We start from the raw sequence: 26,524 nt of genomic DNA on the forward strand, positions 1-26,524 counted from the left end.
CTTTTAAAATATCTAAATAAAAATAAAAAGAATTGAAAGAATCAGTACCATCCACAGATTACACATATTTCTCTTTCTTTTTTCTGTTCCCAAGCAGAAGAAAGAAACAACTTTCTTTCATTTTCTCACTAACCAAACACACTAACCCCTTTTTTATTCCATTAAAAAACCTCTTCTTTTCTCTATATTTCCACCATCCAATCAATAATCAACCAAAGGGTATGCTTGTTAATCACTAATTTTCATCATTATTGACCTCACAAAAATCAATCCAAACCCTAATTCTAATCAAATCTTCATCGCCATGAAGCCGATTCAACCGCCTCCTCCCGGAACCGCCTCTGCACCATCACCTCCACCACCATCACCACCTCCATCAGCCTCCGCTTCTCCATCACCACCACCATCAGCCTCCGCTTCTTCATCATCAGCTAATCGAAACCGGTCCCGCCGGCGCTCCGACCTAACCCTACCGCTCCCACAGCGCGACCCAGTACGAGCCGTTCCTCTGCCGTTACCGCCGTCATCTGCCCCGTCATCAACAACAAGTAATAATAATAATAATCATATTAATAATAGTAATAGTAATTCTAATCATAATAATCAGAGGCCATGTCTGCAAGTGAACTTCACCGAGCTGGATAAAATCAACCGGATAGGAAGCGGAAGCGGCGGAACTGTCTATAAAGTTGCTCACCGGCCGTCAGGTAAACCCTTTGCTCTTAAGGTAATTTATGGTACTCATGATGATTCCGTTAGGGGCCAGATCTGCCGCGAGATCGAGATTCTTCGCGGCGTAAATCATCCGAATGTTGTTAAATGTCATGAATTTTATGAACATAGCGGTGAGATTCAGGTTTTACTTGAGTTTATGGATGGTGGGTCTTTAGAAGGTACTCATATTGCCCATGAGGCTCATTTGGCTGATGTTGCTAGGCAAATCTTGAGCGGTATTGCGTATTTGCATCGTAGGAAGATTGTTCATAGGGATATTAAACCGTCTAATCTGTTGATTGATTCGAAAAAGAACGTAAAGATTGCTGATTTTGGTGTTAGTAGGATTCTTGCTCAGACTATGGATCCTTGTAATTCGGCGGTTGGGACTATTGCTTATATGAGTCCGGAAAGGATAAATACGGATTTGAATCATGGTCAGTATGACGGATATGCGGGTGATGTTTGGAGTTTAGGGGTTAGTATGTTGGAATTTTATTTGGGGAAGTTTCCATTTGCTGTTGGAAGACAAGGTGATTGGGCTAGTTTGATGTGTGCAATTTGTATGGCGCATCCGCCGGAAGCACCACCTACCGCTTCGAGGGAGTTCCGTGATTTTATAGCTTGTTGTTTGCAGAGAGAACCGGCTAGGAGGTTGTCCGCAGTTCAATTGTTACATCATCCTTTTATTACACGGAACAGTGGTGGCCAAAGAGAGGCTACTCAGAATCTTCATCAACTATTGCCTCCCCCTCGCCCTCTCTCTTCATAACCCTCTCTTTTCTTTTTTTCCAAAATATATTTGCGAATTACTCTTCATGATTTTGGTTTATCTTTTGTTGCTATTGCTATTGTTGTTGTTATTAATCTTTATTCTCTGTGTAATTCCTCATTTGATTGGTCGGATTTTATCTCGTAGGAGCAAATGGTAGAATCATCATAATCAAATCATTGTGTCCGTGATCATAACTTTTTTACCAGTAACATTAAAATGATCAAACATGTCCGCTGTTACTGGTTCAAACCTGGTTCGATCTTATATATATGTATATATGGAGAAGTTGGTTAATGGGTTTGACGAGTTTTTGTTGCTCTGAGTTTTTCTTTATTTGCTTGCATTTGTTTATGTTAGGTCAAGTTATCTGAAAGATGCAAAATTCACTTGCTAGACTAACTAAAGTTCCCATCTTGATATATTGATTAGGTTTGAGTTGGCTGCCAGCCTTTGGTCTATTTATTTAAGATATGATGCATAGATTCTATTCCTTTTGCCACTGAATGTGTCTGTCTTTAAATGGAGCTTTCCATGATTTGAATGAAGCTTTAGGGTAGCTAATAATGGTTGCATGTGTGATCTGTCTCTTCCATTTGTGGGTAGTCTACCATTTGGTTTCTCTGTTTTATTTCTTTGGACAGAGGTTATTTTGCTGGCTAATCACATGCTTTGCAATCAATTGTTCATAAAGACCTTTGTGCTTAACTATATGCAGCTGGTATTCTTGATACATTACTTAGTAGTAAAAAGCTGCTTTGTGAGACTTGTCTAAAATTTAGACCTTACCTCTGCTTCCTTGGTATTTCTAGTGCAAGAGTCCTGGACATTTTGTAAACGGTGTCCACTAGAAACTTATTTTGGTTTTATTATGTATAGATTTTGATTTGCCAGTTTCTTTCTTATATAGGATGGTTAATCTGTCAATTCTTATTTCTACACATGCACTACATTTGAAGTTAGGATCAACAAGTCATAAACTTACATCTTCACATTCTTCCATCAAGTGATAAACTTTTTTTTAATGGATATTAAGTGATAAACTGTTTTTAAAATGGATGTCAAGTGATCAACTTTAAAGGCCTTACTTGCAATACCATTTTTAGCCAACAAGGGATTAAAATGTTCCATGATATATCATATTTTATAGTAAGTCTTTCAAATACTACTCTGGCAAAATCTGCAAGTACCAATTCTTAAGACAAATCCATGAAAAGACCGGATGTTTGAATGATCGTCCAGTTGAGAAACAGTAATAGTGAAACTTACAAGAGTTGAGAAATCGGGTTTCATTTGAATCGTTGCATCTTGTCAAAGAAGAAAAAGCTCGCAAGCCGCATAATCAAAGCATAATCGAATTCCATGATGCAATTCCTCTAACAAACGTATGATAAAAACCTTTTGTGCTGACTCGAGGCTACCAAACTCAGCATACATAGCAATCAATGAATCAAATTCCAACCTATTATAACCAACAAATGAATCGACCAGTTAAAACATCACTCAACTTTGCACAAACAGGAAGAATATTAGCAGCAGCAATGACAGCCCTTTTTCTCTCATCTCATCCACAGCATCCAGTACCTCTACAACATTTCCATCACGACCCAAAAATCATCGTATTCGATGTATGACAATTATTTGTTGGCATTTTTTTAAATACTTTGAGCATTATTAACGAACCTAAACTCTGAGTTCATATGGATCGAAGTAGCTGCTACAAAATACTGATTATTTTCACGCACCGGTTGTGCTTACAACGAGCCGAATTGTGTCTGCGATGTTATATGCTACAAATACATCCAACTCAAAACCCAACTTTGGAATTAAACAGTGTAACTTATGCCGATCAATGATATTTCTACAAGCTTTAATGGCAGGAGAAAAAAGTATGAAAATCAGGCTGAAAGACAGATGTTAAAGATATGGTATTTAAACAATGTAAAGCCCTTTGAGAACGGTTTTTTGAACATGAGTAGCTATCATAAAATTCCAGAGTGTATTGTTTTGAATTTGATTAAAAGTCCCATAAGAGATGGAATTTCATCAGAACATGCATAAACATGGATTAATTTACAAGCAAAGTAAATATTTTGAGCTTTTCTGATAGAAAACGTTCATATAGGACCCTGGTCGCACGTCACAGAAACTACACAGGAATAATGACGGACAGCAATTAGCTAAATAAAAATTTAAAAACAATTGGAATACAAATTAAAATTCAAAAACGATTTGAGAAAAGAGCGACAGTCCATATAATGTGAATTATCTCATTTGGGAGTAATTTGAAAAGCAATTTAAAAAAAAAAAACAGTAAAAGCTTTTGTTCATGAAACTGTAGAAAGATTCATACACAAATAAGTACAAACTCTGGCAAAATATTTATAGCATACGATGTTCAAAATTTCCAACCACTAATGGAATGTTTTCACCTAATAATCACTATGCCAGTAAGTTTTATAGAATACAAACCATAGCTGTTTTATCAATAAGACTGGCTTATGAGAGTGGTCAATAAAACTAACCAAGTTATCAAACAGGAGGCAGGTTTATTCTGCAGTATAAAACTAAGTTCAAGTCATAATTTACAACTCAATACCCTAATCCTATACACACTCCTACCTAAACCTTTGAAGTATAAAGATGCAAATCAAAGCTGCTCCCTCCAATTCCTACACATCACAGATAGCCAGTATTATTATCCACAATTAGTATATTAACTTCACCAAGGGCCTGTTAGCGTCCTCCGCAAGCAGAGCCTTTTAGATCCCCATTTCCGATTCATTGTCTCTAAGAACTGCAAAAGAGAAAGTGATTAGCATTTATATCTAGACCAGGTGGTCGTTGTAACGTGCAACGAGCTACTTAAAAGAAGAAAGTATAATCTTCGTAACTTGATCAAGTGGTCTTTATAATATGAGAAGTTCTTAGTAAATATGAGCGAAATGCCTTTGTAAATGGGACTCTATAATGCACTTTAAAAAGAGAAGAAGAGAGCATAAGTTTCATAACATCACACAAACTTCTCATCTTCAGTATAGACAATCTGAAGAAGAAAAATCTAAAGTACAAACAAAATGATTTATGTAACAGCATATAGACATTCCTAACTCTTTAACTCATAGGGATCTGAAGAGGGTCATCTATCACATGATGCGGCCCCCCAATGTTTTCAACAAGTTGTTTCTATGACTCTAAGTATGACATCTAGTAGCAAATTAAGAAACAATCACACAGTTAGACAAAGACTAACTGTGAATTTTTTGTTACTTGTTGGTATAGATAAAAACTCTAAATGACGAATATGCTTTCTATTCATGAATCATGAACATAGGAATTGATATCACCTGAGTGTCCACCTTTACTGTGAAAGACGGTGTATTATACTAGTAAAGAACTGCATACCTCATTTTTCTGCGTTTGCATAATTTCGGTCTGCACCAACAAAAAGTGTGGTCAGCAGAGGTTTATAGAGTCCAAGTTTCCTGATTATTCTATTAAACAAAATAACTTACTTGTTTTGTCTGCAGTTCTTCATTTATTTCTTTAAGCTTTGCAACCTCTTCTTCTAGCTCCAATGTATAGGCCTACCAGGAACCACAGAAGATAATTAACAAGAAATGCCGAGTAGGTTTTCCATTTGCAAAGCATTAATAGAAACTTTTTATGATAACTTTGGTACGATTAAAATCTGATTATTTAATCAGATTGTTCCTTCAGTCATTCTAACTCATACTATGATACAACAGCAGTTGCTAGAATAGACGCCGTTGGAAACACAAAATTTGCTTGCGAGAAGCTCTCTTCATATTGACTTATGTACATAGGCTAGCCTAGGCCCTAGTGCTGCAAATCTAACTAAAGCACAAGTAGAAATTTCCTATATGTTAGAGAGAATTCAAAAGGGAAACTAACGGGTCAATACAGAATCCATCACACAATTCATCCATGTACTTACAGAAAATGTCCAAGTGTATAAGCATAGATTGATAATCAGTCCGCAAAAGGTATAAACAAATCCACCTAAAAGTATTTAAGCAATGATTTATATGACTCATTCACTAAGCTCACCTGCTTGCGAGCTCGTGACCTTGCAGCCGACTCTCTATTCTTGATCATTCTCCGATGTCTTCTTTCGATTACCTTCTCTAATCCTGCACCAGATTTTCTTCCCCGGCCATACATGTTAGGAATTGGTGAAATTGAAGGCCTGTCAGCACCACCTTTGGCCATCATATCTGACGATATCTGATTGGCAGGAGATCGTGTTGCAACAGTAACACCCGCATTTCCTAAACCAGCAATGTTTACTCCTCCATGAACTAAATTATTATTCATAGAGGGGTCAGCAATCCGAGAAATTGAATTCCTCACTCCTGGGCTGCTAAGCGGAGCATTGTTTACTAGTTGCATAGAGGATGCAAATGCCACATTCGCAGGCTTGGGGAAGAGCGGCTGCTGATGCTGTTGCTGTAGCTGGTTCTGGTGCTGCTGACGTAGTGGCTGAGAGGCTCCCATTCCACCTACATTTACGGCTAACGGAGATGGCTGAGCATCAACTAAGTTATTAGTGTGATCCACTAATCGGGTTCCCACAATGCCATTTGTTTGATTTGGCTGCTGAAAATTAAGAGCCAACCCGCTGTTGTTGTTATTAGTATTACTTAGTAGAGACAATTCATCAAAGAATCCACCACCAGTTGGCCTTCCGATTTGCTGATTATCTTCTCTCACCACCCCTGCCCTGGCCAAAAACTCCTCCAAAGTTATCTCACCTAACGTCGGTTGCCTCTGAGGCATATCCGATCCAGTGTTGTTCCCATCTCTAACACCGCCACTGCTTTCTTTGACCAAGTCTTTCCAAACCGCATCAACAGTTCTCTGACTTAGTGTCCTAGGCAAAGTTAGAGATCCTTGTCTCTGCAAATTTGCACTAGAGACGCTTCTATCTCCAACGCCAACAACTGAACTTGTCATGGCCTGAGTCTCTTCAGCAGACCATATATTTTTCAATAGCTCATCCATATTCATCGATCCTAAATCCTTCCCTTCTCCGGCAACCCAGGTGTTCTGAAATTCATCAAAGGTCAGTGAGTATACTGAACCCTGACGGGCCAATGGGGAATTCCCTGGTGGCTTTGCATCTGTGCTTTCCCCAGGTGGAACATTACTATAACTCTTGAAGTTGAATTGAGACCCCATCCTTATCAATCTTTAATAATTGAGCTGATGTCCCAATGGAGCAGGATTCAACCTTTTCGTGCAAACTAAGTAGATCAACGTGGAATCCTGCTGACTTGTTTTCTTCTAATTGCAATCCCAACATTGATCAAATCAAGCAAAGAGAAGACAAAAATTAGCATGCTCACATTTTCAAGCCATACTTGCAATATATCAATAACCAAAAAACTAAAAACTGCAATAATTTAAAGACATGTGGTATATAAGCAAAACCGTGCAGCAGATTGAGAGAGCAGAAAACTCATAAAGAAATGAAAAAGACTCTCAAGTGATACACCACTTCCAAGAAAGAAAACATACTAAAGAAATATCCACCCAAAAATAAAGGCTGAAAAAGTTTCACATGGCATCCATTAACAGAAAAAATTAAACAATGAGATAAAAGGTTTACTTAATTATAACCAAGAAAGCCTATAGATATTGAGAGGCTTGAAACATAACTTCATAAACAAAGACTTATTCAAGAACTTGTCTAACAACAAAATTTGAGCTATAAAGCTTGAAAAAGTTGAAAAAAACAGAGAATCATCAAGTTCCACCAAGTATACTATATCAAGAAAATTGCACCACACATGAAAACAAACCTCCAAAAGATTTAAAGAGTGGAAAGGACACAGAATCAAAGATAAAAATAAATATTCCTTCTCCATTATTCCTAATTTATGCAACATACAAAACCAGCAAGTTCAAGAATCAAAAAAGGTATATAATCAGTCCTATATTAATATAACCATACAATTGATTCAGATCAAATCAAATCTCAGGTACTTCAATCATATTGTCCTCCATACCCAGATCCAAAAACATTAACTTTTTTCATTCTTAATGAAAAAAAAAAAATCATCTTTATAACAACTTTACATCAATTAACCTCAATACTCAGTTCAATTACAAAATTGCTACACCAAATGAAATTTTAGATTCAAAACATAGAACCCAATTCAGCAAATAACAATTTAAAATCATTAATCATATAAAGATTGAAACTTTAATCAGGAAAATGAGAAAAAAAATCAATAATTCTAATAAATCATATTATTAAATAATAAAATAACTTGACTAATTACACTAAAGAGAGATAAGGGAGAGAAAAAACAAAGAAATAATAACAATATAAAAACAAAAAAGATTAGATTTTTATTTTTTGCTTACCTTATTTATTTATGTAATAAAAATTTGGAAAAATTAGAGTAAAGAGAAGAGTGTGTGTGTGTCGAATTCTCTCTGCAACTCAGATGCTGGGGATGACAAGTGTCTGTTGCTCCCTTGACACGAGTCTCTCAATTTAAAGCTTTTTTTGTTTAGTTTTAGTTTTTTTAAATTATTTTAATGAGTTTTAGCCATACTAAGTTACGCAACGTGGGCCAATCATGGAAGAGTTGAAAGATTGATGTGGATGTGTAGCCAATGAGAGCTTGAAAGGTGGGTTGTGTTTCGGCCGTTGGATTTTTGGTTTCCCTAAATAGAAGGGTTTTGTGGATTAGTGATTATTGGTACGGATTTGGTTTGAAAAATGGATCTAGCATCATCCATTGGTTTATTTACACAATTAATATCTCTTGTTTTCATAATTCTTTTTTGAGCATTACTATAAAGTCCTCCGCATTTATTATAATTTACATTTAATCTTTTTTATTTAAAAGTAAAATAAAGTACTCATTCCCTCCCACTCTAATTGACAAAATAACTAATGGATTTCTGTAATTTTAAATAAATAATGGATTGGATAAATTACTATTTTTTTTAGAAAGATATCAGATGTGTGTTTATATTGGAAACTCTTTTAAAAAGAGGGGCCTCTTAAACGGCCCCTCTAATTTTAATCCTTAATAGGAATTCGGGAAGACTGCCCCAGTATCAGGTATGTTTTACTTTAAACTGTCTTCTTATTATTATTTTTATAATATACAAACAGGTATAATATGTTGAGAGAGTTCTCCCTGAATGGCCCCTCCATCTACGTTAACGACATTTACGCTCATAAGGTACAAATTTTGTTTTGCCTTTGATTACTGCTGGTAAGTGTTTCTTTTCCTTAATATTGTTTTTTTTCTGTTCTACCGTTCGTTTAGCGAATTATTCAATTTTTGAATAACTAAATTTGTTAAACGAATGTGTATTTGGATGGCTCTTATTATAGCCGTAAAGTCCACATTGCTTTATTTGTTTTTTTTAAGGATGGCTCATTTTCTTCATGAGATGGTCATTCTTCTTTCTATTTATATATTGTTATCTCTGGCAAAAAAAAAAAAAAATTGACAAAATAACTAAATTACAATAACCAATACAAACTAATAAATGACATAGAGAATCACTTGTATACTCTTCTATTGATAATAGAGCTAATTAATGCTATTAGTATATTAGTCAAGTTTTTATTAAATATTCACCATTTTCCCATAAAAGACATGACTTTAAATGAGGGTAAAGATAGAAAATTAAAGAAATTTTTTTTAGTTATGTTAGTTTTGTCGATTAGAATGGGACACCAAAAATTCCATATTTCGTCAATTAGAGTGGGACGAAGGGAGTATAATATTTTATTTTTATTTCCATCAGCAGTTTAGTATCTTCGTCGTTTTTGATATTAGTCAACAAAGTAAAAAGACTTCAAGTAAATTAATTTTTTTTAAAAATAAAATCGTTAACAAAAACAAAAGTGAGCAAACAAAGTCGTTGAAGTAACTAAAAATGAGTGACGATATAGTTTCTCTGACTCGCTTGACTAATCAAAAGTGGATAAAAAACCTAAATCGTTAATGAAAATAAAAATAAAAAAACTTATCATTTAATTTTTAAATAAAAAAATTAAAATATAAATTATAACAAATGTGAAGTACTTTAAAATTATTCATGCCTAACATAGTTAATTGGTAATATATATTGCCTAATAAGGCTTAAAAGGGTCACAATATCATATTGGATGAGAAAAGGAAAATGGTAGAGAGAAGATATGAATTAATGTTAAAAAATACATACATAAGAATATTCATCAAATCAAGATAACCAATCTATTATTAAAAAAAAATGGGGAAATAAATGTTGAAGACAAGCAATCTGTAAAATGATGCCATTGATAGTGGGGTTCCATGCACCACGTGGTTGCTCATCATCCCTCCACATCTTTTATTTTCCAACAAATAATGCTAAATAAAATACTGCAACATAGAGTTTAGTAATGGTGGTGGACCATTGTCCGTATGTTGCTTCAGGTCAGCTCAGCTGTATTATTTGCTTCTGCTTTCATTCATCATAACTCACACATCTAAATATAATTTATAATCCAGCTACTCGAATTTCATCTCGAGTCGAATTTGCTATTAGCAAAAAGAGTCGCTAAATTCGCAGATTAAATGAGCCTCTTACGTGTGTGTACATATATATTAATTGGTTAAATTTATATAAGACACTCGGATAAAGTGTAGCATAATTTGAGCTCGATTCATTTACGCTCCTAAAAAATGGTTGTTTTAAATGATGCACATAGAAAGCTGATCAGGACGACACAATCTGAAAGGAAACAGTAGAATATGGGCAATGTTTCCATTTTAAGGCAGCAGATTAGTGTCTTTACTGAGTGCTGGTCAGTGTGAAATAAATAATTTCTTCATAGTAATAATTTATCTGACAGACACATTCCTTCACCACTATGTTTCAGAAATTTCACATCTTTATGGGATTTTCTGAATAATTCAGTCGTGAAATTCATAGAGCAATATCTTTTTTATCAATGAAAAGAACAAAATTTTATATTCAATGCTAACACAGACAAAACTTCAAAGCCTTGAGCTTTGTTATCAATAATCACCTTAAATAATTGGATGAAAATTGGAAGTTTAAGTACCAAACTGCAAAATGTGTTACATTAACCACTTATAATTTCAATACTACTCACTAATTGCCCTGAAAGTGTTCTGCAATTTTTACAGGTATCTTGACACGTTAGCTTCACTGCAAACCGACTTCAGAAACTCCGGTACGAGCTTGGACTTGCACGAATTATGAAAATCTCCGACTGAAAATGCCAACTAATTTATATCCTTCACTGGCTGATATAAATTTTTTGGTAGTTCATACAGTCTTCATCGATTTCCGCCTTCAGTTTGACATATAGCTTAAATCCTAGGATAGTCCAAAACGAGGCCTTCTGCTACGCTTCTAGCCCTAGCATGGCCAAAAAGCTTGCTCACAATAGCCATTGCAAAATCTGTCACTGTAGCAAGTCCCTTGCTGGTGATTACGTTACCATCAATAACTATTTTAGCACCATCTACAACTTCATTCGTAAGCTGGCTTAGAATGGAAGGATGTCCGGTGGCTCTCTTATCCTGTAGCCGAAAAAGTGATTAGCATATGACTGTTTGCACAAGAAATATTTTGATTAGATGCAAATTAATTACCTTGAGTAATCCCTGACTCTGTAGAACTGCCACAGAAGAGCAAAGTGCTCCATATACTCTTCCAGCTGCACCTTGTTCTTTGAGCAACTTCTTCAGAATCCTTGATTTCTGTAGTCGCTTAGCCCCGGCAATTTCTCCCTGAATGTTTCAAATAAAACCAAAGTCTGATTATATATGTGGTTGCAAGATGTAAGACAATTCCCAGATTACACATTCTTCAACTTGGAATTATTTCGAAACATAATTTAGTAAATTTATTATTTTGAAGAAAATATGTATAAGGTAAATGATTTGAGTTGTAATTAGCCGGGATAGTCCTTTAGCATTTATATGAACTGTACGTATAAAGTATTCATGTGTTATCCTTCCTTTAAGCCAAGAAAATATTACAGAATCTGTTGAACTAAGACAGAATACATGTGCACAAACACAGACACACATTACATACAGCTGATATGAAGGCCCAACGAATATTGATATTTCAGTCCAGCCATGAAAATTGGAACAGTCCACGTTGGACTAAAAGCATGAATTGATGTTTCAGCAGGAATTCAGAGACTTTACTCCTTTTGGTTTTTATCAGAATAAATATATATGCAATGAAAGGGCATCAATATAAGGTATCGGTTGTCTTACCGGAAGAATTATGAGATCATATATCGATTCAGCAGCATCACCAATTAGCTTGTCAGCAATCATTTTTGTGCCCAGAGATGCAACTTGCCTAGATTTTTCAAGTGAAGCAACCACAACATCCACATTTGCTCGCCGTAATATATCTACAATAGTTACTATTTCAATCACTTCAGAACCATTAGCAATGGGAATGAGAACCTGTTCAACATTGAAGAAATTACAGAAAGTTCTATATATGCTGAATATACGTAACAACTAACATATGATGAATGCTCAAACATGCTGAATATATGAAATAAATGTGAGAATAACTACAGCATATTATGGGGATTAAAATTTCTAAAGCAATCTTAGAAGCCTAATTTACATGAATAATCACACTGGATATGGCTCGGAAAACTTACCACCGAAGTTCATTAACAAAGGGGAAGAGAGGACATGGAGGGGAGGGAATGAGGGTATGAGCTAATTCTAAATACAGGGAATTCCCTAAAACAACTATCAAGAGTCCATTTAAAAAAAACTGGCAATGTAACTTGATTTTAAAGAGATACATGATGAGAGAAAGATCTTACACGGGGGTTGTGGTCAAGAGACCAATCAACTTCATTAAATTCATCCTTCCTACGCATATCATCTGCAGTATGCATCAGCTAGTAGAAGAAGAGGAGTGTTAGCTCAAGCTTATGAAAAAGCTAAACATAGAAGCATGAGATGACGATGAATTTGGTACAGAATAAAAACAAAAGAAAATCAAGTTACTGATAGTCTGGTAATACAAATTGATCATTTCCTCTATTTACCCTTGGCAAGTGGTAATCTACGAGACATCTTATTTGATACCTTCCTTGTCCACAGAGTAGTGAGATATTCAAGATTACAAGCTTCAAGAAAAATCCAGGAGGAACTAGGATTCCATAGTGTTGTGTTATTTTCATGATTTAATAAATGACGTGCGAAGATCGAGAATGACTTTTATGCCTCAGTTCAGCCTGAGTGTTTTAGGGAACATCTTAATCTTGAAAGACATGTATACATTGTTGTATGTGGGATGATATTTCTTAGCTGTGTCTATGCATGTAATGTGCAACATTAACTGATGGAATTGATTGTGCATTATAGCACCTACTAAAGTTTTCTCTTAACAAGCTCACTTGGTCTTATTTGATTAATCAAATGAGAGCTACTAAGGATCAATTCTAAATTGTCCGATCATAGAAGCTCTAATACTATGTCAAAGAACTATTCAATCCAAAAACTCAAATGCTCCTTTCACTAACAAAACAAAGCATGTTACACTCAAGTAGAAAGAGAGATTATGATACAAGTTACTGACAGTAAGCTATAAGCATGCATATTTCGAAAGAAAAGTCTACGCCACCAAATCAGGATGCCATAAAAATAGTGAAAGGAGCATTAGTTGCTAACTATAGACTATTAGCTTCAACAACAGGATTTATATGCAAGTAAAATGTGTAGACATGTGAAACATTGTTTCAAATGTCAGTGAAGTACTACACAGCACAAAAGCTAGTTTTTACAACTGTAAGTTTGACAAATCAAATGTAATAAATATAATATCAAATGACCTTACCAACAACTCTCCAACATCCTTGGCAATTGACTCCCCTAACATCTGCTCGACCAATGATAAAGCAAACACAAAACAAGTTCCAGGGCCACGACTAGTCGTAAGCTCTCCTGAAACTTGAATATTTGATTTAACAGCCCAGAACGTCGGAAGCTTGCTCATAAATGCAGGGTGACAAGTTGTCTTACATCACATGCTGCAATACAATTAGACAAACTACAATCACGATGCAACATCAAGCTATATTTACAAGCAACAGAAGACAGTTACCTTCTTTCTTTTTAGAAGGCCCCATGGAAGGAGTGTGACAGCTGGTGCAGAACAAATCGCCCCATATAACCTCTTGTCCTCAGCTTGTTTGCTTGTGATTTGTTGGAGAATCTGACAGTCTCTTAACCTTGCTGAACCGGGCATTCCTCCCTAAAGAGCATGAACTTAACACTAGCTTAGTACAAATAGAAGCAAAACAAATTACAGATACCATCACTACATTTCAGATAACGGCTTTTGTAGCGCGGACACTTCATTCAATCAACGTTTTCCGTTTCAAAAAATTAGCATTTCGGACACGATAAAACTTGATTTTTAACATAGAGAACCTTAAAATAACACTATTTCAGCCTGTCTGTGTCCGAGTCTCCCGTTTCCTCAAATCTGTGTCCGTGCTACAAAACTATGTTTTTTTAACAGTTATGTCCTTTCACTCTTTACATTAACACTCTTATAAACGAAAGTTTTCAACTTTCCATTATTTTCAATGCATTTATCCTAAAGTACAAGTAAAATTTCAAAAAGCATGATACACAAAATCGAGAGCAACTAACCGGTAAAGCCACAAGATCAAAAACTTGTTTAGAACAGGTGGAAATAGAGGTATCAGCAACCAATGTAATGCCACCAGCAGCTTGAATCTCAAGCTGTGGCTCCACTGAGGCCACAACCACCTCTGCACCAGCTCGACGTAGAACATCAATTATAATAACTGCTTCCATTTCTTCTGTTCCAAACCCAATTGGAACCAGAACCTAACCCATTCAAAATCAATATCATTAAAAAATGCTCAAATTTTCATTATTATCAAAGCTAACATCTTTTTACTTTGTCATAACTTAAGCATTGGTAATTAAGGAAAAAGATACCTTCTTTGGAGTTACAGTGGTGCTTGTGTCTGAATTACTTAGTGTTGTTGCTGTTGGTATTGTGAGAGATGCAGTTTTTGAATATATTTTTCTTGAAGTGGGTGTTTTTCTTTCTGAAGGAGAAGCCATGGATGCACATGACAGAGATAAAAGTGGAGTTGCAGAGATAGCCATTGAAGGAGAGGTCCTAATTAGAGAAAGCTTCGAAGGATAAGCTGGTGTTAGAACACCCAAAAACTCCATTGATGAATCTTTTAGTTCGGAGCTTGAAGATAAAATGTCTGAATAAGTTTCATTACATGAAGGCCAAATGGCGTAAAAAGACCAAACCTTTTACAAAAATTTCGCAAAAATCCTCACCTTTTAATTTTGTCGATTTTGGCCAAAAATTGGTTATTTGATTTCACAAAAATCCCGCCCTTTCAATTTTGTCGATTTTGGCCAAATTTGAATTATTTGGTTTCACAATTAAAACCAAATAATATGTTTTTGACCAAAATCGACAAAATTGAAAGATCAAGACTTTTGTGAAATTTTTATAAAAAAATTTGGACTTTTTACGACATTTGGCCTTACATAAATGGATGATTAAAGAGTAAAGGGTTGTTCGGCCCTTCAACTTATTCGTATTGCAATTCCACCTCTTTAGACAGATTTTACCGACCAAATAAGGCAGGCCTAATCTATACTATATATAAAAGCACGGATGGGAGGAACAAACAAATTTATTGAATAATCCTTTTTAGAAAAATTTTATAGTCATTAACTAATTAGTTATTTAATTAATCACTATTATAATTAAAGTCCTAATTAGAATAGATAGCTAAATTATTTCCAAATTAATTTTTAGTACGTAAAAAATAACAAAATTGTCTCCAAATTAGTAGCAATACTTATCTTTTAGTTTGCTTGAACTACAAAATAAAAATACTGTATTTGATCAATATATTATTATTTAAATTTCTATCTTATTATTTTTAAAGATATTATTAATAAAATTAAATTAATTATTTAATTAGGTTATTATAAAACCAAAAGAAGAATAAATTTAATATGGAAAATTTTTTAATAACCGAGTATATTATATTTACTTTTATAAATTTTTTAACTAATTTAATATTAATTATAAATAAAAAATTAATATAATTATAATAAATTTACTAATATGTTCATTGAGGAGTTACGATACGAGCCACGTGCATAGCACGTAATGCGAAACTAGTTACTTAAAAAATTCTCACCTTGTAACATTTATTCGTTTATACCCTGATCTAGAAAAACGTTCATTTGTACTCTTTTTTTAATTTTTCATTTTCGTCTATACCCTAAAGAGTTGATTTGACCTCTTTTCATTTAAAAAAATATTCAAATGATCATTTATATTTATCTTATATTCTAATTAAATATTAATATTATTAATCAGTTATAATGTTTTCATCCTTCAATTAATTTAATTGTCAAAAATTTAAATTTTAGGGTAGAGATGAAAACAAAAAATCAAAAAAATGATACAAAACTTTTTCCTACGTGAGTGTATAAACGAAAAAATGTTACAAGGTGAGAATTTTTTAAGTAATTAGACCAATAAAATAAAGTGTAAGAAAGATTAAATTAATCAGGAAAATGACAATTCCTTCTTGCTGATAGCTATAGGACATGTGTCTCTAACATAATAAAAGATCGAGCTAGATAAATAAATAAAGGCTTAATGCTTTAAAAAATCTCGATCTTTCATTGCCTTTTTAATTCTATTCTGACATTAAAAAAATTTCAATGTTACCTCAATTTGTATTTTTTCATTTCAATTGTATTCTAAAGCATAAAATTGATCTTTATTTATTTGATAAAAGTTCAATTTTTTTTTTAAAAAATGGTCAATTTAATATAAAAAGTTAATCTAATGCAAAAGGGATCAATTTAGAGAATTTTTGTCAAATAAAAATAGGTCAATTTTATGCTTTAAGATACAATTGAAATGAAAAAAAATACAAAATAGAGTAAAATTGACAGATTTGCAACGTCAGGGTAGGATTGAAAAGGGGATGAAAGGTCAGAGTTTTTTAAAATATTAAACCATAAATAAATAAATAAATATATTTCCTCCTAGCACGTTGAATGTGCATTGTACACAATTAAAGTCACCATAAAGATTAATGTCATTTTTTTTAACCTTTTTCCTATTAACTTCCGCTATATAAATTTATCGGTTAATTAAGTTAATGTCTAAATACAAATGAAGTTTAATAAAGAGACTGATTTATATCATTTTAAAAACTTGAAGGGGGTGGATGATCTAAATATAATTTAAAGGAGTTTTGCATATTTTTTAGAATATTTGAGGGGCTTTTGTGTATCTTATCCCAAGATAAAATATCTCATATTTATTACATCAATAGATGTTTAAAGAGTAAAGGATTATTTCGATCTCTCAATTTATAATTCATGATTTTTAATTATTTTAATTAATTAATTTTTTTTTTATTTTTGAATTGTATAATATGAACAAATTTAGAGAATTGGATGACCAATTTTATATTTTACTGACTCAAAAAAAAGAGTATTGTCCTAAATTGTTCAAAATAATTTAAATTAGTTATTTAACCACAAATCATAAATTTAAAGATCAAATTGATCTTTTTACTCGATACTTAAATGGAGCAATTTTTTATAAGGTTGTAATTTTTTTAAAATAAAAAACATAGGGTCTAAAATTAAATTAAAATTAAGTGATAGTACAAGGACGAATTATGCGTTTTTCCTACATTTTTTTATTTTCAAAGTGTTCGAAGATAAGCAAGAAAAATTGATATAGAGATAGATGGATATGAATTCCACACAAGCAATCAAGAGATTATTTTAAGTTATAAAACAGTGTAATCGGCAGTTATATGCTCATCTCCATCAGAAAACAAAGAAATAATTGAAAGCTTTAGCCTTTATGAAACAATGTTGTTGAGGAACTTAACAAGAAGAGCAAATTCAGTTTGTTCAAGGTTGAATTCAAATCCATGGAAACCAAATCCAGTTCATTTTTTCCATAAAGATAGAAACTTTTGCAGCATATCGGTTCTGGGTGATGGCATCGATCGAAATTCTGATGCTTTTGTGCGTAACTCTAATGCCATGGATGATCTTATGTCCCAACTTCAATCCCACATCAATAAGGTATGTTAATTGTATTTTTAGTATTTGTGAAGTGGAATATGAATGTGTTTTGGAATTGATTTGTGTGTTTATGTGTGTGTTTGTGTTTGAGAATTAAAAGGGTTTTGTTATTGTTATGTTTTGATTGAAGGTGCTGGCTGGAGGAGGAGAAGCAGCTGTTAAAAGGAACAGAAGTAGGAATAAGCTTTTACCTAGAGAGAGAATTGATAAGCTAATTGACCCCGGCTCCTCTTTCCTTGAGCTTTCGCAGGTTTGTGGATTTTCTTTCATAATCGTTTATGCTGAGTTATATGGTTAGCAGGCTTGATGCGTTGATTTGGGTTAATTCAATGAGACTTTTGAGTTTAGGGAGCCTATAAGTTTGGATATACTTGGTTATGCAATTGTGCTCGTCGAATATTTTAATTTTTCAGATATCTAGGTACTGTGTCGAATAACTATAGCATCATGAATAGACAGTTGCACATCCATCTGATTTTGTCCCATATAGCTCAGCTGGAAGGTTTAATTGGGTATAACTTGACATTGTATGATGATGCCGGATGTTTCTTTTTATGAGAATGCTTGTGCTTCTTGTATTAGAATCTATGATTCTTCGGTTTCTTATCATGTACTTAATGTATTTAGCTTGCAGGCCATGAATTATATGAAGACGTCTTACCATCTGCTGGAATAATAGCTGGAATAGGTCCTGTTCATGGGCGCCTTTGTATGTTTGTGGCAAATGATCCTACTGTTAAGGGAGGAACTTATTATCCCATTACTGTGAAGAAACATTTAAGGGCACAAGAGATTGCTGCTCAATGCAAATTACCGTGTATATATCTTGTTGATAGTGGAGGTGCTTTTCTTCCAAAGCAGGCTGAGGTCTTTCCTGACAAGGAAAATTTCGGCAGAATTTTCTACAATCAAGCTGTAATGTCTGCCGAAGGCATTCCTCAAATTGCACTGGTATTAGGTTCTTGCACTGCTGGTGGTGCCTATATTCCTGCAATGGCCGATGAAAGTGTAATGGTCGAAGGAAATGCAACCATATTTCTAGCTGGACCACCACTTGTGAAGGTAGATATATACATGGGAACTAACTTTATTTTTAATAATTGTAAGTTTACTAAAGGAGAAATTATTTTAGGCTGCTACGGGAGAGGAAGTCTCTGCAGAAGACCTAGGAGGTGCTGCTCTTCATTGCAAGACTTCTGGGGTTTCAGACTATTTTGCTCAAGGTATGTATGGTCCTTCTGCATAGTTACTACACTAACTCTAATGTCCTTGGTTAATGTAGATGCTTGATATTCTAGATCTCTATATGCTAGCGGCATTATTTGATAGAAATCTGACAAGTTTTTGGTTCAAGAGAAGAATTGCTCGATAAAATCTGAAATTTGACATGTAATTTCATGGAGTTGTATTTTTCTGTCCGTGAGGAACATGAAACATGCACAATTTCTTGCTTAACTGACCACATGCTTGAACTGATCTGTTCCTGCAGATGAATTGCATGGACTTGCTCTTGGGAGGAACATCATCAAGAACTTGAACATGGCTGGAAAACAAGGAATGAAAAATGGATTGCATAACCTAAATCTTGACTATAAAGAACCATTATATGACGTAAAGGAACTGCGTTCTATTGCTCCAGCAGACCTTAAGCAAGCCTTTGATATCCGCACAGTTATTGCTCGAATTGTTGACGGCAGCGAATTTGATGAATTCAAGAAATTGTATGGAACTGTGAGGACGTTTTCCATCTCTTGCATCTCTGATTGTTTGATTTCCTAATGCATCTATTACTAACGTGATCCCATTGCACTTTCAGACTCTTGTAACTGGGTTTGCTAAAATTTTCGGACAACCTGTTGGAATTATCGGAAACAATGGGATATTGTTTAATGAATCTGCACTAAAGGGGGCCCATTTTATTGAGCTATGCACTCAACGAAATATTCCGTTGGTCTTCCTTCAGAATATCACCGGATTCATGGTATGTACATTAGTGTTGCTTTCTTACTATCTCTTGCTGAATTGCTTATGCATTAAGCCAATATTGTGCAAGATAAATTAATAATATTATGCCTAGCATGGCTCTCTAAACTTTTGGCAACTTGATAAATCAAGATTTCCTGCTAGTTTGTCTCGTATTTTATATTATTTTAGATAGTACATAATGCTTTCCTGTAAAATTAATCTCGGCCTGCTAATTTTACGAGACCATAGTTTCAATAGAACTTCTAATATATCGTCTATGTAGTAGGAACACTGACACCATTTCTTTCGGCAGGTTGGTTCAAGGTCTGAGGCAAATGGTATTGCAAAATCTGGGGCAAAAATGGTGATGGCAGTTTCATGTGCGAAGGTTGGTTGCTATTTCCTTTTACTTCATTTCATTTTGTGGTCCGGGAAGCAAACTGTTATGCATGTGAGGAGACCTTTTGTCTCTTTATAATAATTATAGATCATATTTGCCAAGAAATAATGAAGATGGTATGATAGAACAGTAATCATAGTTTCTCATTAATGCTCGTACAGGTTCCCAAAGTAACTATTATCGTTGGCGGAAGCTTTGGTGCTGGAAACTATGCAATGTGCGGACGTGCATATAACCCCAATTTCATGTTTCTTTGGCCAAATGCTAGAATTTCTGTGATGGGTGGTGCTCAGGTAGTTTCTACATTCCTTTCACAATATCAACTTAACAGATCTTTTATGAGTTAGCTTTAAATGAACAATTAAATGCAAATTAAAAGCTCAAATCACGCAAGAATCTTATATGAGTTTGTGATTCTGACGTGCTTCGAATGAACTTCTACATGTTGGATCAGACAGTAGTTTAGTACTTTGATCCTGAATGATGTGAATGATTCATTTATAAAACCCTATGTTGCACGGAAATGATATCTTTTACAAGAATATATTATAAATATAGAGTTTCAGAGTTTCAAAAGCATTTACGGAAACAACAATTAAAAGCTGAAACATAAGACTCGAGAAGTTTTCATGCAACATTGATAAATTAAAAAAATTACAATTATTTCAATGATGTTAATAATATGAGTTCTTGATCTTACTGCTTATGTTATTTACTTGTTTGTGGATTCGGAAAATAATTGTATAAGCAGAGTCATTTTATCTAACATAGTATGATATCTCGAGTCTGAATTTATGTCTTACGTCTTGCTGATTTTCTTGTTCTGCTTGGGAATGCTTAGGCTGCAGGAGTACTGTCTCAAATAGAAATGGCAAACAAGAAAAAGCAAGGAATTCAGGTGAGTTTATCTTTATTGTTTTTCCTTCCCATCGTCGGTTGCTGTGAACTGAGTTTTGTTTCGTGCAGTGGACGAAGGAGGAAGAAGAAAGGTTCAAGGCGAAAGTGGTAGAGGGGTATGAGAAGGAAGGAAATTCATATTACTCGACGGCGAGGCTATGGGACGACGGAATAATTGATCCTGCTGATACAAGGAAAATCATAGGGCTTTGTATCTCTGCTTCCATGAACCGTCCTTTAGAAGACACCAAATTTGGTGTTTTTAGAATGTAAAGTAACTTGTACTCCAAGTTTCAAAAGAAGAAACAAGTAAATAATGTAACCTGTTGTTTCTTTACTGCAATTAAAGAAATTATATCAAAGTAGTAAAAATGCTTTCTGTTCATCTTTCCAATTATTGACCTAACCAAATTAACTGGTCTTAACTGTTTAAATTCGGTTAAATGTTTTGTTAGTTTAATTAACCTAGTTAATTTGGTTAGGTTAATAATTGTTTTTAAGTTTGATTATGGTTAAAAGTTTTTAAAAATAGGAAAATCGAATTAATCAAATATTTTATTTATTTATTATTATTCTTTATATTGTTATTGAATTATCCGAATTAGTCAACTAATTCGGTTGGCTTGGTTGAAAACAAATTGATTAATTTAGTTTTGGTTAAACCAATTGTTTGCTCATCTCTAGTGGTGGGTCTTCGTCTCCTTAATATTTTAAAACCGCTAAATAATTTTTGTACCCTTAATACTGTCTTTTTTTTATTATTAGAAAAAGGAATTTTTAACGCTGGATTTTCCGAATTTAGATAGAAATTTGCTGACAGCACATATTGTTTGAGTTATAATTTGTCGGCAATGCCTTAACACCATACAGAAGATGGTATAATTGAGCCGTTTTTAAAATATTAAAGGTGTATTTGAAGCTTCTCGCCTTTTCGGTCTCTAAGATAAATATTAGGGACTTATTTGTAAATTTTTCATTTCCAATCACATACCTAAAATAAAAACGATTTTTATGAGCAATCCAATGAAAACGTGAATCATCTCTCTATCTACATTTTCTCCTCATTTTCTTTCTTCTTAAATTCTCTCTCAACTCACAACTCTAACAAACCACCCAAAAATGGCTGCTTCTACTACAACAACTTCACTCTTCCTCTCCTCTCCACGCGCCGCCGCACGCTCTCTCCTGAACCCTATTCGCCTCCCATTCCCCTCCTCCTCCTCCGCCTTTCCCTCCAAATCCCTCACTTTGAAATCCCCGCCTCCTTTTTCCCCTCTCAAGATTCTCTGCTCTCGCGGTTCTCGAGGTAATTGAACTTCTTCTCTTTAATTTATTATTTCTTGATTTAAATGTGTCCTTTAAGAAGAAACCCTTTGATTCTTTGTTTATTTTCTTTACTGGGTGCTTCTTTGATTTATGTATTGTGCGCTCGTTTCTTGATTTGTTTACTTATTTATATGCACACCCATTTCATTTCTTGATCTTTCAATAGGATAATCACAAAAAAGAATCTGATCCAATTTATCATAATCGATTAGTTAACTTAGCATCTTAAAAAGTGGCTAGAAATCTTTAGCTTTGTTATTTTGTATAAGGCTTTGAAAAGGATTCAAGAAATTAATGTTGGATCCAGTTCAAGAAATTATTTGGGTTTTAAGTTAAATTGTGAATTGATGGATGCTGATAAAGTGAATGGCAATGCTGTGAGCAAAAAAGAAATGATTCATAATATGGATGAGGCTAGTCGAGTTTGACCATATTTGTTAATCCCGTGATTTTGGAGACACTTAGAATCTTGGTTGGTTGTATTTGTTCTTTTAGCTTTGGTTTGTTTAGGGTAGAGATTTTGAGTTTGTTTCCTATGTTGAGATTTTGTTGTCGGTTTCATATAGTATGTGATGCCTTGTTCTATAATACGAACTAGCAGGATTTTGTGTCTCGTTGCTTGTTATGTTATTATGTACTTATTTTCGCCAAGTACTCCAATTGAATTAACTTGTGCTTAATACATTTCGTTAGCTGTGTGCGTGTAAGCGATGTGTCTTCCATAAAACCTTCAATCGTGCTAAAGGAATATACGAATGCAAATCTTTGCAGCTGCGAAAATTTCTTTTTCTTTTTCTGTTTCCGTATGGTACTATTGTTTACTCAAATTGAAGTAACTAAGAGAAATTATTACATCTTCATAATTATAGGTTATTTGATGTTTTGTTGGTATTGCTGAGATGTCTAATCTGAGAGTATAATCTAGGATTTCGCGCTTAACAACATTTTTGGGATATGTTTGTTACAGATGCTGTTGTCACTAAGGACTCATGGGATGACTTGATTGTGAAGAGTGATATTCCAGTCTTGGTTGAATTCTACGCAAGTTGGTGTGGGCCTTGCACGATGGTACACCGAGTGATTGACGAAATTGCAGCAGAGTACGGCGGTAAACTCAAGTTCTTTGTACTCAACACCGACAGTGACTCCGAAATTGCCGACTTCTGCGACATCAAGGCTGTACCAGTGGTTTTACTATTCAAAAATGGAGAGAAGCGAGAGACAGTGGTCGGTACCATGCCAAAGGAATTCTACGTTGCTGCAATCGAGAGGGTCCTGCAACCGTGATCATACTTCAATGCCTGAATTAACATCTAGTAGAGTTGATTGGTTTTTTCAATTAGGTCAGGTATCATAAGATTTTGTTCTTTTCACTGCTTGAATTTCAATTGGATCGAGTACATTGCTTGTACAGTTTTAAACGAATGGATGCTTACGGGTGATCACCATCATGTGGTGATCTCTATTGTATTTTGTTGAGAAACTCCTGCAAAACTTAAATTCTGTATATGAGCATGAGGTTCATTGTTGCTGTTGTGCAAGTGACAATATTATTTCAGTGGAAACATCTTAGTCTTTAGTTTAGTGGAAATCTGGAATGCTTCTAAACTTTTGCATTTCTTTTGATCAATGTTTGTCTGGTTTTATCGTATTTTTCCGGTTTAAATCGGTTTTATCTGATTTTAGATTTTCATTTTTTAGATTTTGATACTGGTTGGCCTGGTCTGACCGGAGCCAACTGGCTTAACTCTTTCAAACAGTAGTTCAATTCTGATCCAGACTCGATTTAAATGTAATATTTACAAAAAGTCGGCTTATGTATTAAGAAAGTAGATTTTTCAAGGATCTAAAATCCCAATCCCCTTTGGGAGGATCGGGTTTAAGGTGAAGTTAAAGAAGAAATTACATCATGTAAAATCTACTTTTTCCTAAAAGGTAGAATATCCAGAAAAACAAAAAAACCCTTCAAGTTATTAGAAAAGAACAAATAAGTCATTTTAAGCTTTTTTTTTTTCCACTTAAGCCTTCAATGGTTTTAAACGGTATAGATAACCTCCACGCTTGAAAAAAGCTACAAAAATAACCAAAAGTATGAGGGGCTAAATGTCCTAAAAATGGACTAATAGGGCTTAAGTGCTCCTTTTAAAAATTTGAAGGGTTCTTTTGCAACATTTAAAAACATTGAGAGTTTAAGTGATAAAAATTTTCAAAGAAAACTACTATGAGGCCCCAATATTTGTCATAATTCATATTTTAGTCCCTCCCGTTTGAAAATCAAACGATATGGTCCTTCACTTTTAATTCATTCAACGATTTAGTCCTTTCATCCAATTTTTGGTGTTAGTCAACCGACTCAGTGAAACTATATGGTTCCCCACTTTTGTTTCTCTCAACAATTTCGTCCTTCACTTTAATTTCTGTCAACGATTTCGTTTCTCATATTTGAAAATTAATTTATCCCTAAGTCTTTTAATTCTGTCGACTAACACCAAAAATTGTCGGAGGGACTAAACTGTTGAGCGAAAAAAATGAGGAATTATATTGTTTGATTTGCAAACAGGAGTGATTAAATTGTGAATTATGATAAATATGGAGGGCCCATAGTAATTTGTTCAAAAATTTATATGCTCTTTTTAAAGAACTAAATAGTTTTCTTTATACCTTTAGCCTTTAAAAAACATACGGAAAATCTAATAAAAATCTTTCAAAAAATTACTAAAGACCTGCGAGAAGCTATATAGGATAAAAAAATTAACTCACTTCAATTTGAGGGGTTAATTTCACGAATTTATACCATTTGTATAAGATAGACGGTATAAATAAATTTAATTAAAATTAAATTTTTTTACACCGTTCATTTAATAAAAAAATGGTATAGATTCGTTGAACAATAATCTTAATCCGAAGAGATATGCGTTCATATGAATGTGATATGCCTAATTTAGCAATAAAATCTACTAAATCCTTATATGATCCTTTTATGTAAACTAACAAAAACATAACAAATGTGTATCAAATTGAAATCCCTTTCTGTAAACTAGAAAAACATTACAAATTTGTAAAAAGTTAAATCCTATTTAAACAGACAATTATCTGCTCAAAGTTTATATTGAGAAAATATTTTGTTTCATTGTTCATCAACAAAGAAGAAAATTATTTAGACAAATGACAATTCGCCAAGTTCTATCCTTCATCCAACGCCCCTACATGGCTTTTGTTCTTTTATGCTTTGTTTTGTTGTTAATTTCAGGTAACTTTTATTTTCTTCTACTCAAATAATATGTTTTTAGTTTGAATTATAAGTAATGTTTTTCTTAGAATATTATTGACGAACCTATGATATCAATGCCATTTCTGAAAAAAACAATTCTTATTTTAACTTAACTCATAATTGTTCAAATCATTTCTTCAATCTAATTCTTTATGTCTATTGATCAAATTTTTAAATTTTTACAATAATATATCAATTTGAAAGATTTACTGCAATTGTATCCAAATTTTTATCTGTCATTTTTTAAACCTAAATATATTCGTCTTTTATCAATTGTGATCAAATTATAGAAATAGTCAGATTTTTGTTATAGTCGTCTTTTCTCGAAGATGGGTTGTATTTTCACAGTGTTATCACAATTGATAAAGAACTCAAAAATTTAAATTTGAAAAATGGGACATAAATATTTGAATATAATTACAATAAACCTTTCAAACTGAAATAAAATTAAAAATAAAATGATCACTACTGATACCGAAATGCAAAAATTTGATTATAAAATGCCCTTTATAATTTGATTGTCATCCCCGCCCTATTATAAGTTTTATTTTTCCATTCATATATAGAAATTACTCATAAAATCATCAATGCCATTTTTGAAAACAATATTCTTATTCTAAAGTTAATATGCCCACACCATTTAAAAGTTTTTTTTTTCTAATCATATAGAGAACTACTCATAGAATTAGCAAATTTATTTATTGAATTTTTTTTATAATGTAAACTAATAAATATGCATGATGCAGAGGCAGGACCAGCAGCTGCATTAGGTCCAAATCCGTCATGCATAGGAGCTTGTTCAGCTGTCCCAAATTGCAACGAAAGTTGCCTTTCCAAAGGATTTGGGAAGGGAGGAAATTGTATGGGTTTCGGTGGTTCACCATTATCTTGTTGTTGTTTCAAGTGAACTTTACCTCACCTTCCCTAAAATAATGTATCGTTACTCATCTTAATAAAACAAAATTTCTTACATAAATTATGTTATGTAAGAATTAATTTTTTATAAT

The 26,524-nt window shown here is 33.6% G+C and overlaps 6 protein-coding genes across 8 annotated transcripts; 4 read left to right on the top strand and 2 right to left on the bottom strand.

The window, feature by feature from the left end:
- Positions 1-30: 30 nt before the first annotated feature.
- LOC126660992 (mitogen-activated protein kinase kinase 5-like) lies at positions 31-1,662 on the top strand. The gene has a single exon (XM_050354728.2). It carries the CDS (start codon positions 305-307, stop codon positions 1,484-1,486), a length of 1,182 nt encoding a protein of 393 aa, XP_050210685.1. The 5' UTR covers positions 31-304; the 3' UTR covers positions 1,487-1,662.
- Positions 1,663-3,844: 2,182 nt separating this feature from the next.
- LOC126660372 (bZIP transcription factor TRAB1-like) lies at positions 3,845-7,990 on the bottom strand. Of its 2 annotated transcripts, none has more exons than XM_050353842.2 (5): positions 7,880-7,990; positions 5,558-6,790; positions 5,002-5,073; positions 4,892-4,921; positions 3,845-4,283 (listed from the first exon to the last, which is right to left on the bottom strand). In XM_050353842.2, the coding sequence occupies exons 2-5, from the start codon at positions 6,686-6,688 to the stop codon at positions 4,209-4,211; spliced, it is 1,308 nt and encodes a 435-aa protein (XP_050209799.1). In that variant the 5' UTR covers positions 6,689-6,790; positions 7,880-7,990; the 3' UTR covers positions 3,845-4,208. The 2 variants fall into 2 exon arrangements, with proteins under 2 accessions (XP_050209799.1, XP_050209798.1); XM_050353841.2 differs by having other exon boundaries at positions 5,558-6,793; positions 7,880-7,989.
- A 2,527-nt stretch (positions 7,991-10,517) lies between these two features.
- Positions 10,518-14,795, bottom strand: LOC126661351 (protein DJ-1 homolog C). 2 transcript variants are annotated; one of them, XM_050355180.2, is made up of 8 exons: positions 14,494-14,794; positions 14,179-14,379; positions 13,625-13,774; positions 13,358-13,537; positions 12,339-12,416; positions 11,764-11,961; positions 11,128-11,265; positions 10,518-11,055 (listed from the first exon to the last, which is right to left on the bottom strand). In XM_050355180.2, exons 1-8 carry the CDS (start codon positions 14,734-14,736, stop codon positions 10,843-10,845), a joined length of 1,401 nt encoding a protein of 466 aa, XP_050211137.1. In that variant the 5' UTR covers positions 14,737-14,794; the 3' UTR covers positions 10,518-10,842. The 2 variants fall into 2 exon arrangements, with proteins under 2 accessions (XP_050211137.1, XP_050211138.1); XM_050355181.2 differs by lacking the exon at positions 12,339-12,416 and having other exon boundaries at positions 14,494-14,795.
- A 2,467-nt stretch (positions 14,796-17,262) lies between these two features.
- LOC126661326 (methylcrotonoyl-CoA carboxylase beta chain, mitochondrial) lies at positions 17,263-21,305 on the top strand. Its single transcript, XM_050355150.2, has 10 exons — positions 17,263-17,658; positions 17,789-17,908; positions 18,286-18,720; positions 18,791-18,881; positions 19,148-19,389; positions 19,475-19,639; positions 19,937-20,011; positions 20,185-20,316; positions 20,865-20,921; positions 20,990-21,305. Exons 1-10 carry the CDS (start codon positions 17,440-17,442, stop codon positions 21,191-21,193), a joined length of 1,740 nt encoding a protein of 579 aa, XP_050211107.1. The 5' UTR covers positions 17,263-17,439; the 3' UTR covers positions 21,194-21,305.
- Positions 21,306-21,936: 631 nt separating this feature from the next.
- On the top strand, positions 21,937-23,830 carry LOC126662357 (thioredoxin M3, chloroplastic). The gene is made up of 2 exons (XM_050356318.2): positions 21,937-22,226; positions 23,214-23,830. The coding sequence occupies exons 1-2, from the start codon at positions 22,040-22,042 to the stop codon at positions 23,531-23,533; spliced, it is 507 nt and encodes a 168-aa protein (XP_050212275.1). The 5' UTR covers positions 21,937-22,039; the 3' UTR covers positions 23,534-23,830.
- Positions 23,831-25,297: 1,467 nt separating this feature from the next.
- Positions 25,298-26,474, top strand: LOC126659638 (defensin-like protein 81). Its single transcript, XM_050352956.2, has 2 exons — positions 25,298-25,496; positions 26,264-26,474. Exons 1-2 carry the CDS (start codon positions 25,412-25,414, stop codon positions 26,422-26,424), a joined length of 246 nt encoding a protein of 81 aa, XP_050208913.1. The 5' UTR covers positions 25,298-25,411; the 3' UTR covers positions 26,425-26,474.
- Positions 26,475-26,524: the final 50 nt, after the last annotated feature.

The sequence above is a fragment of the Mercurialis annua genome, linkage group LG8, assembly GCF_937616625.2.
Source record: "Mercurialis annua linkage group LG8, ddMerAnnu1.2, whole genome shotgun sequence".
In the NCBI taxonomy this organism is placed as follows: Eukaryota; Viridiplantae; Streptophyta; class Magnoliopsida; order Malpighiales; family Euphorbiaceae; genus Mercurialis; species Mercurialis annua.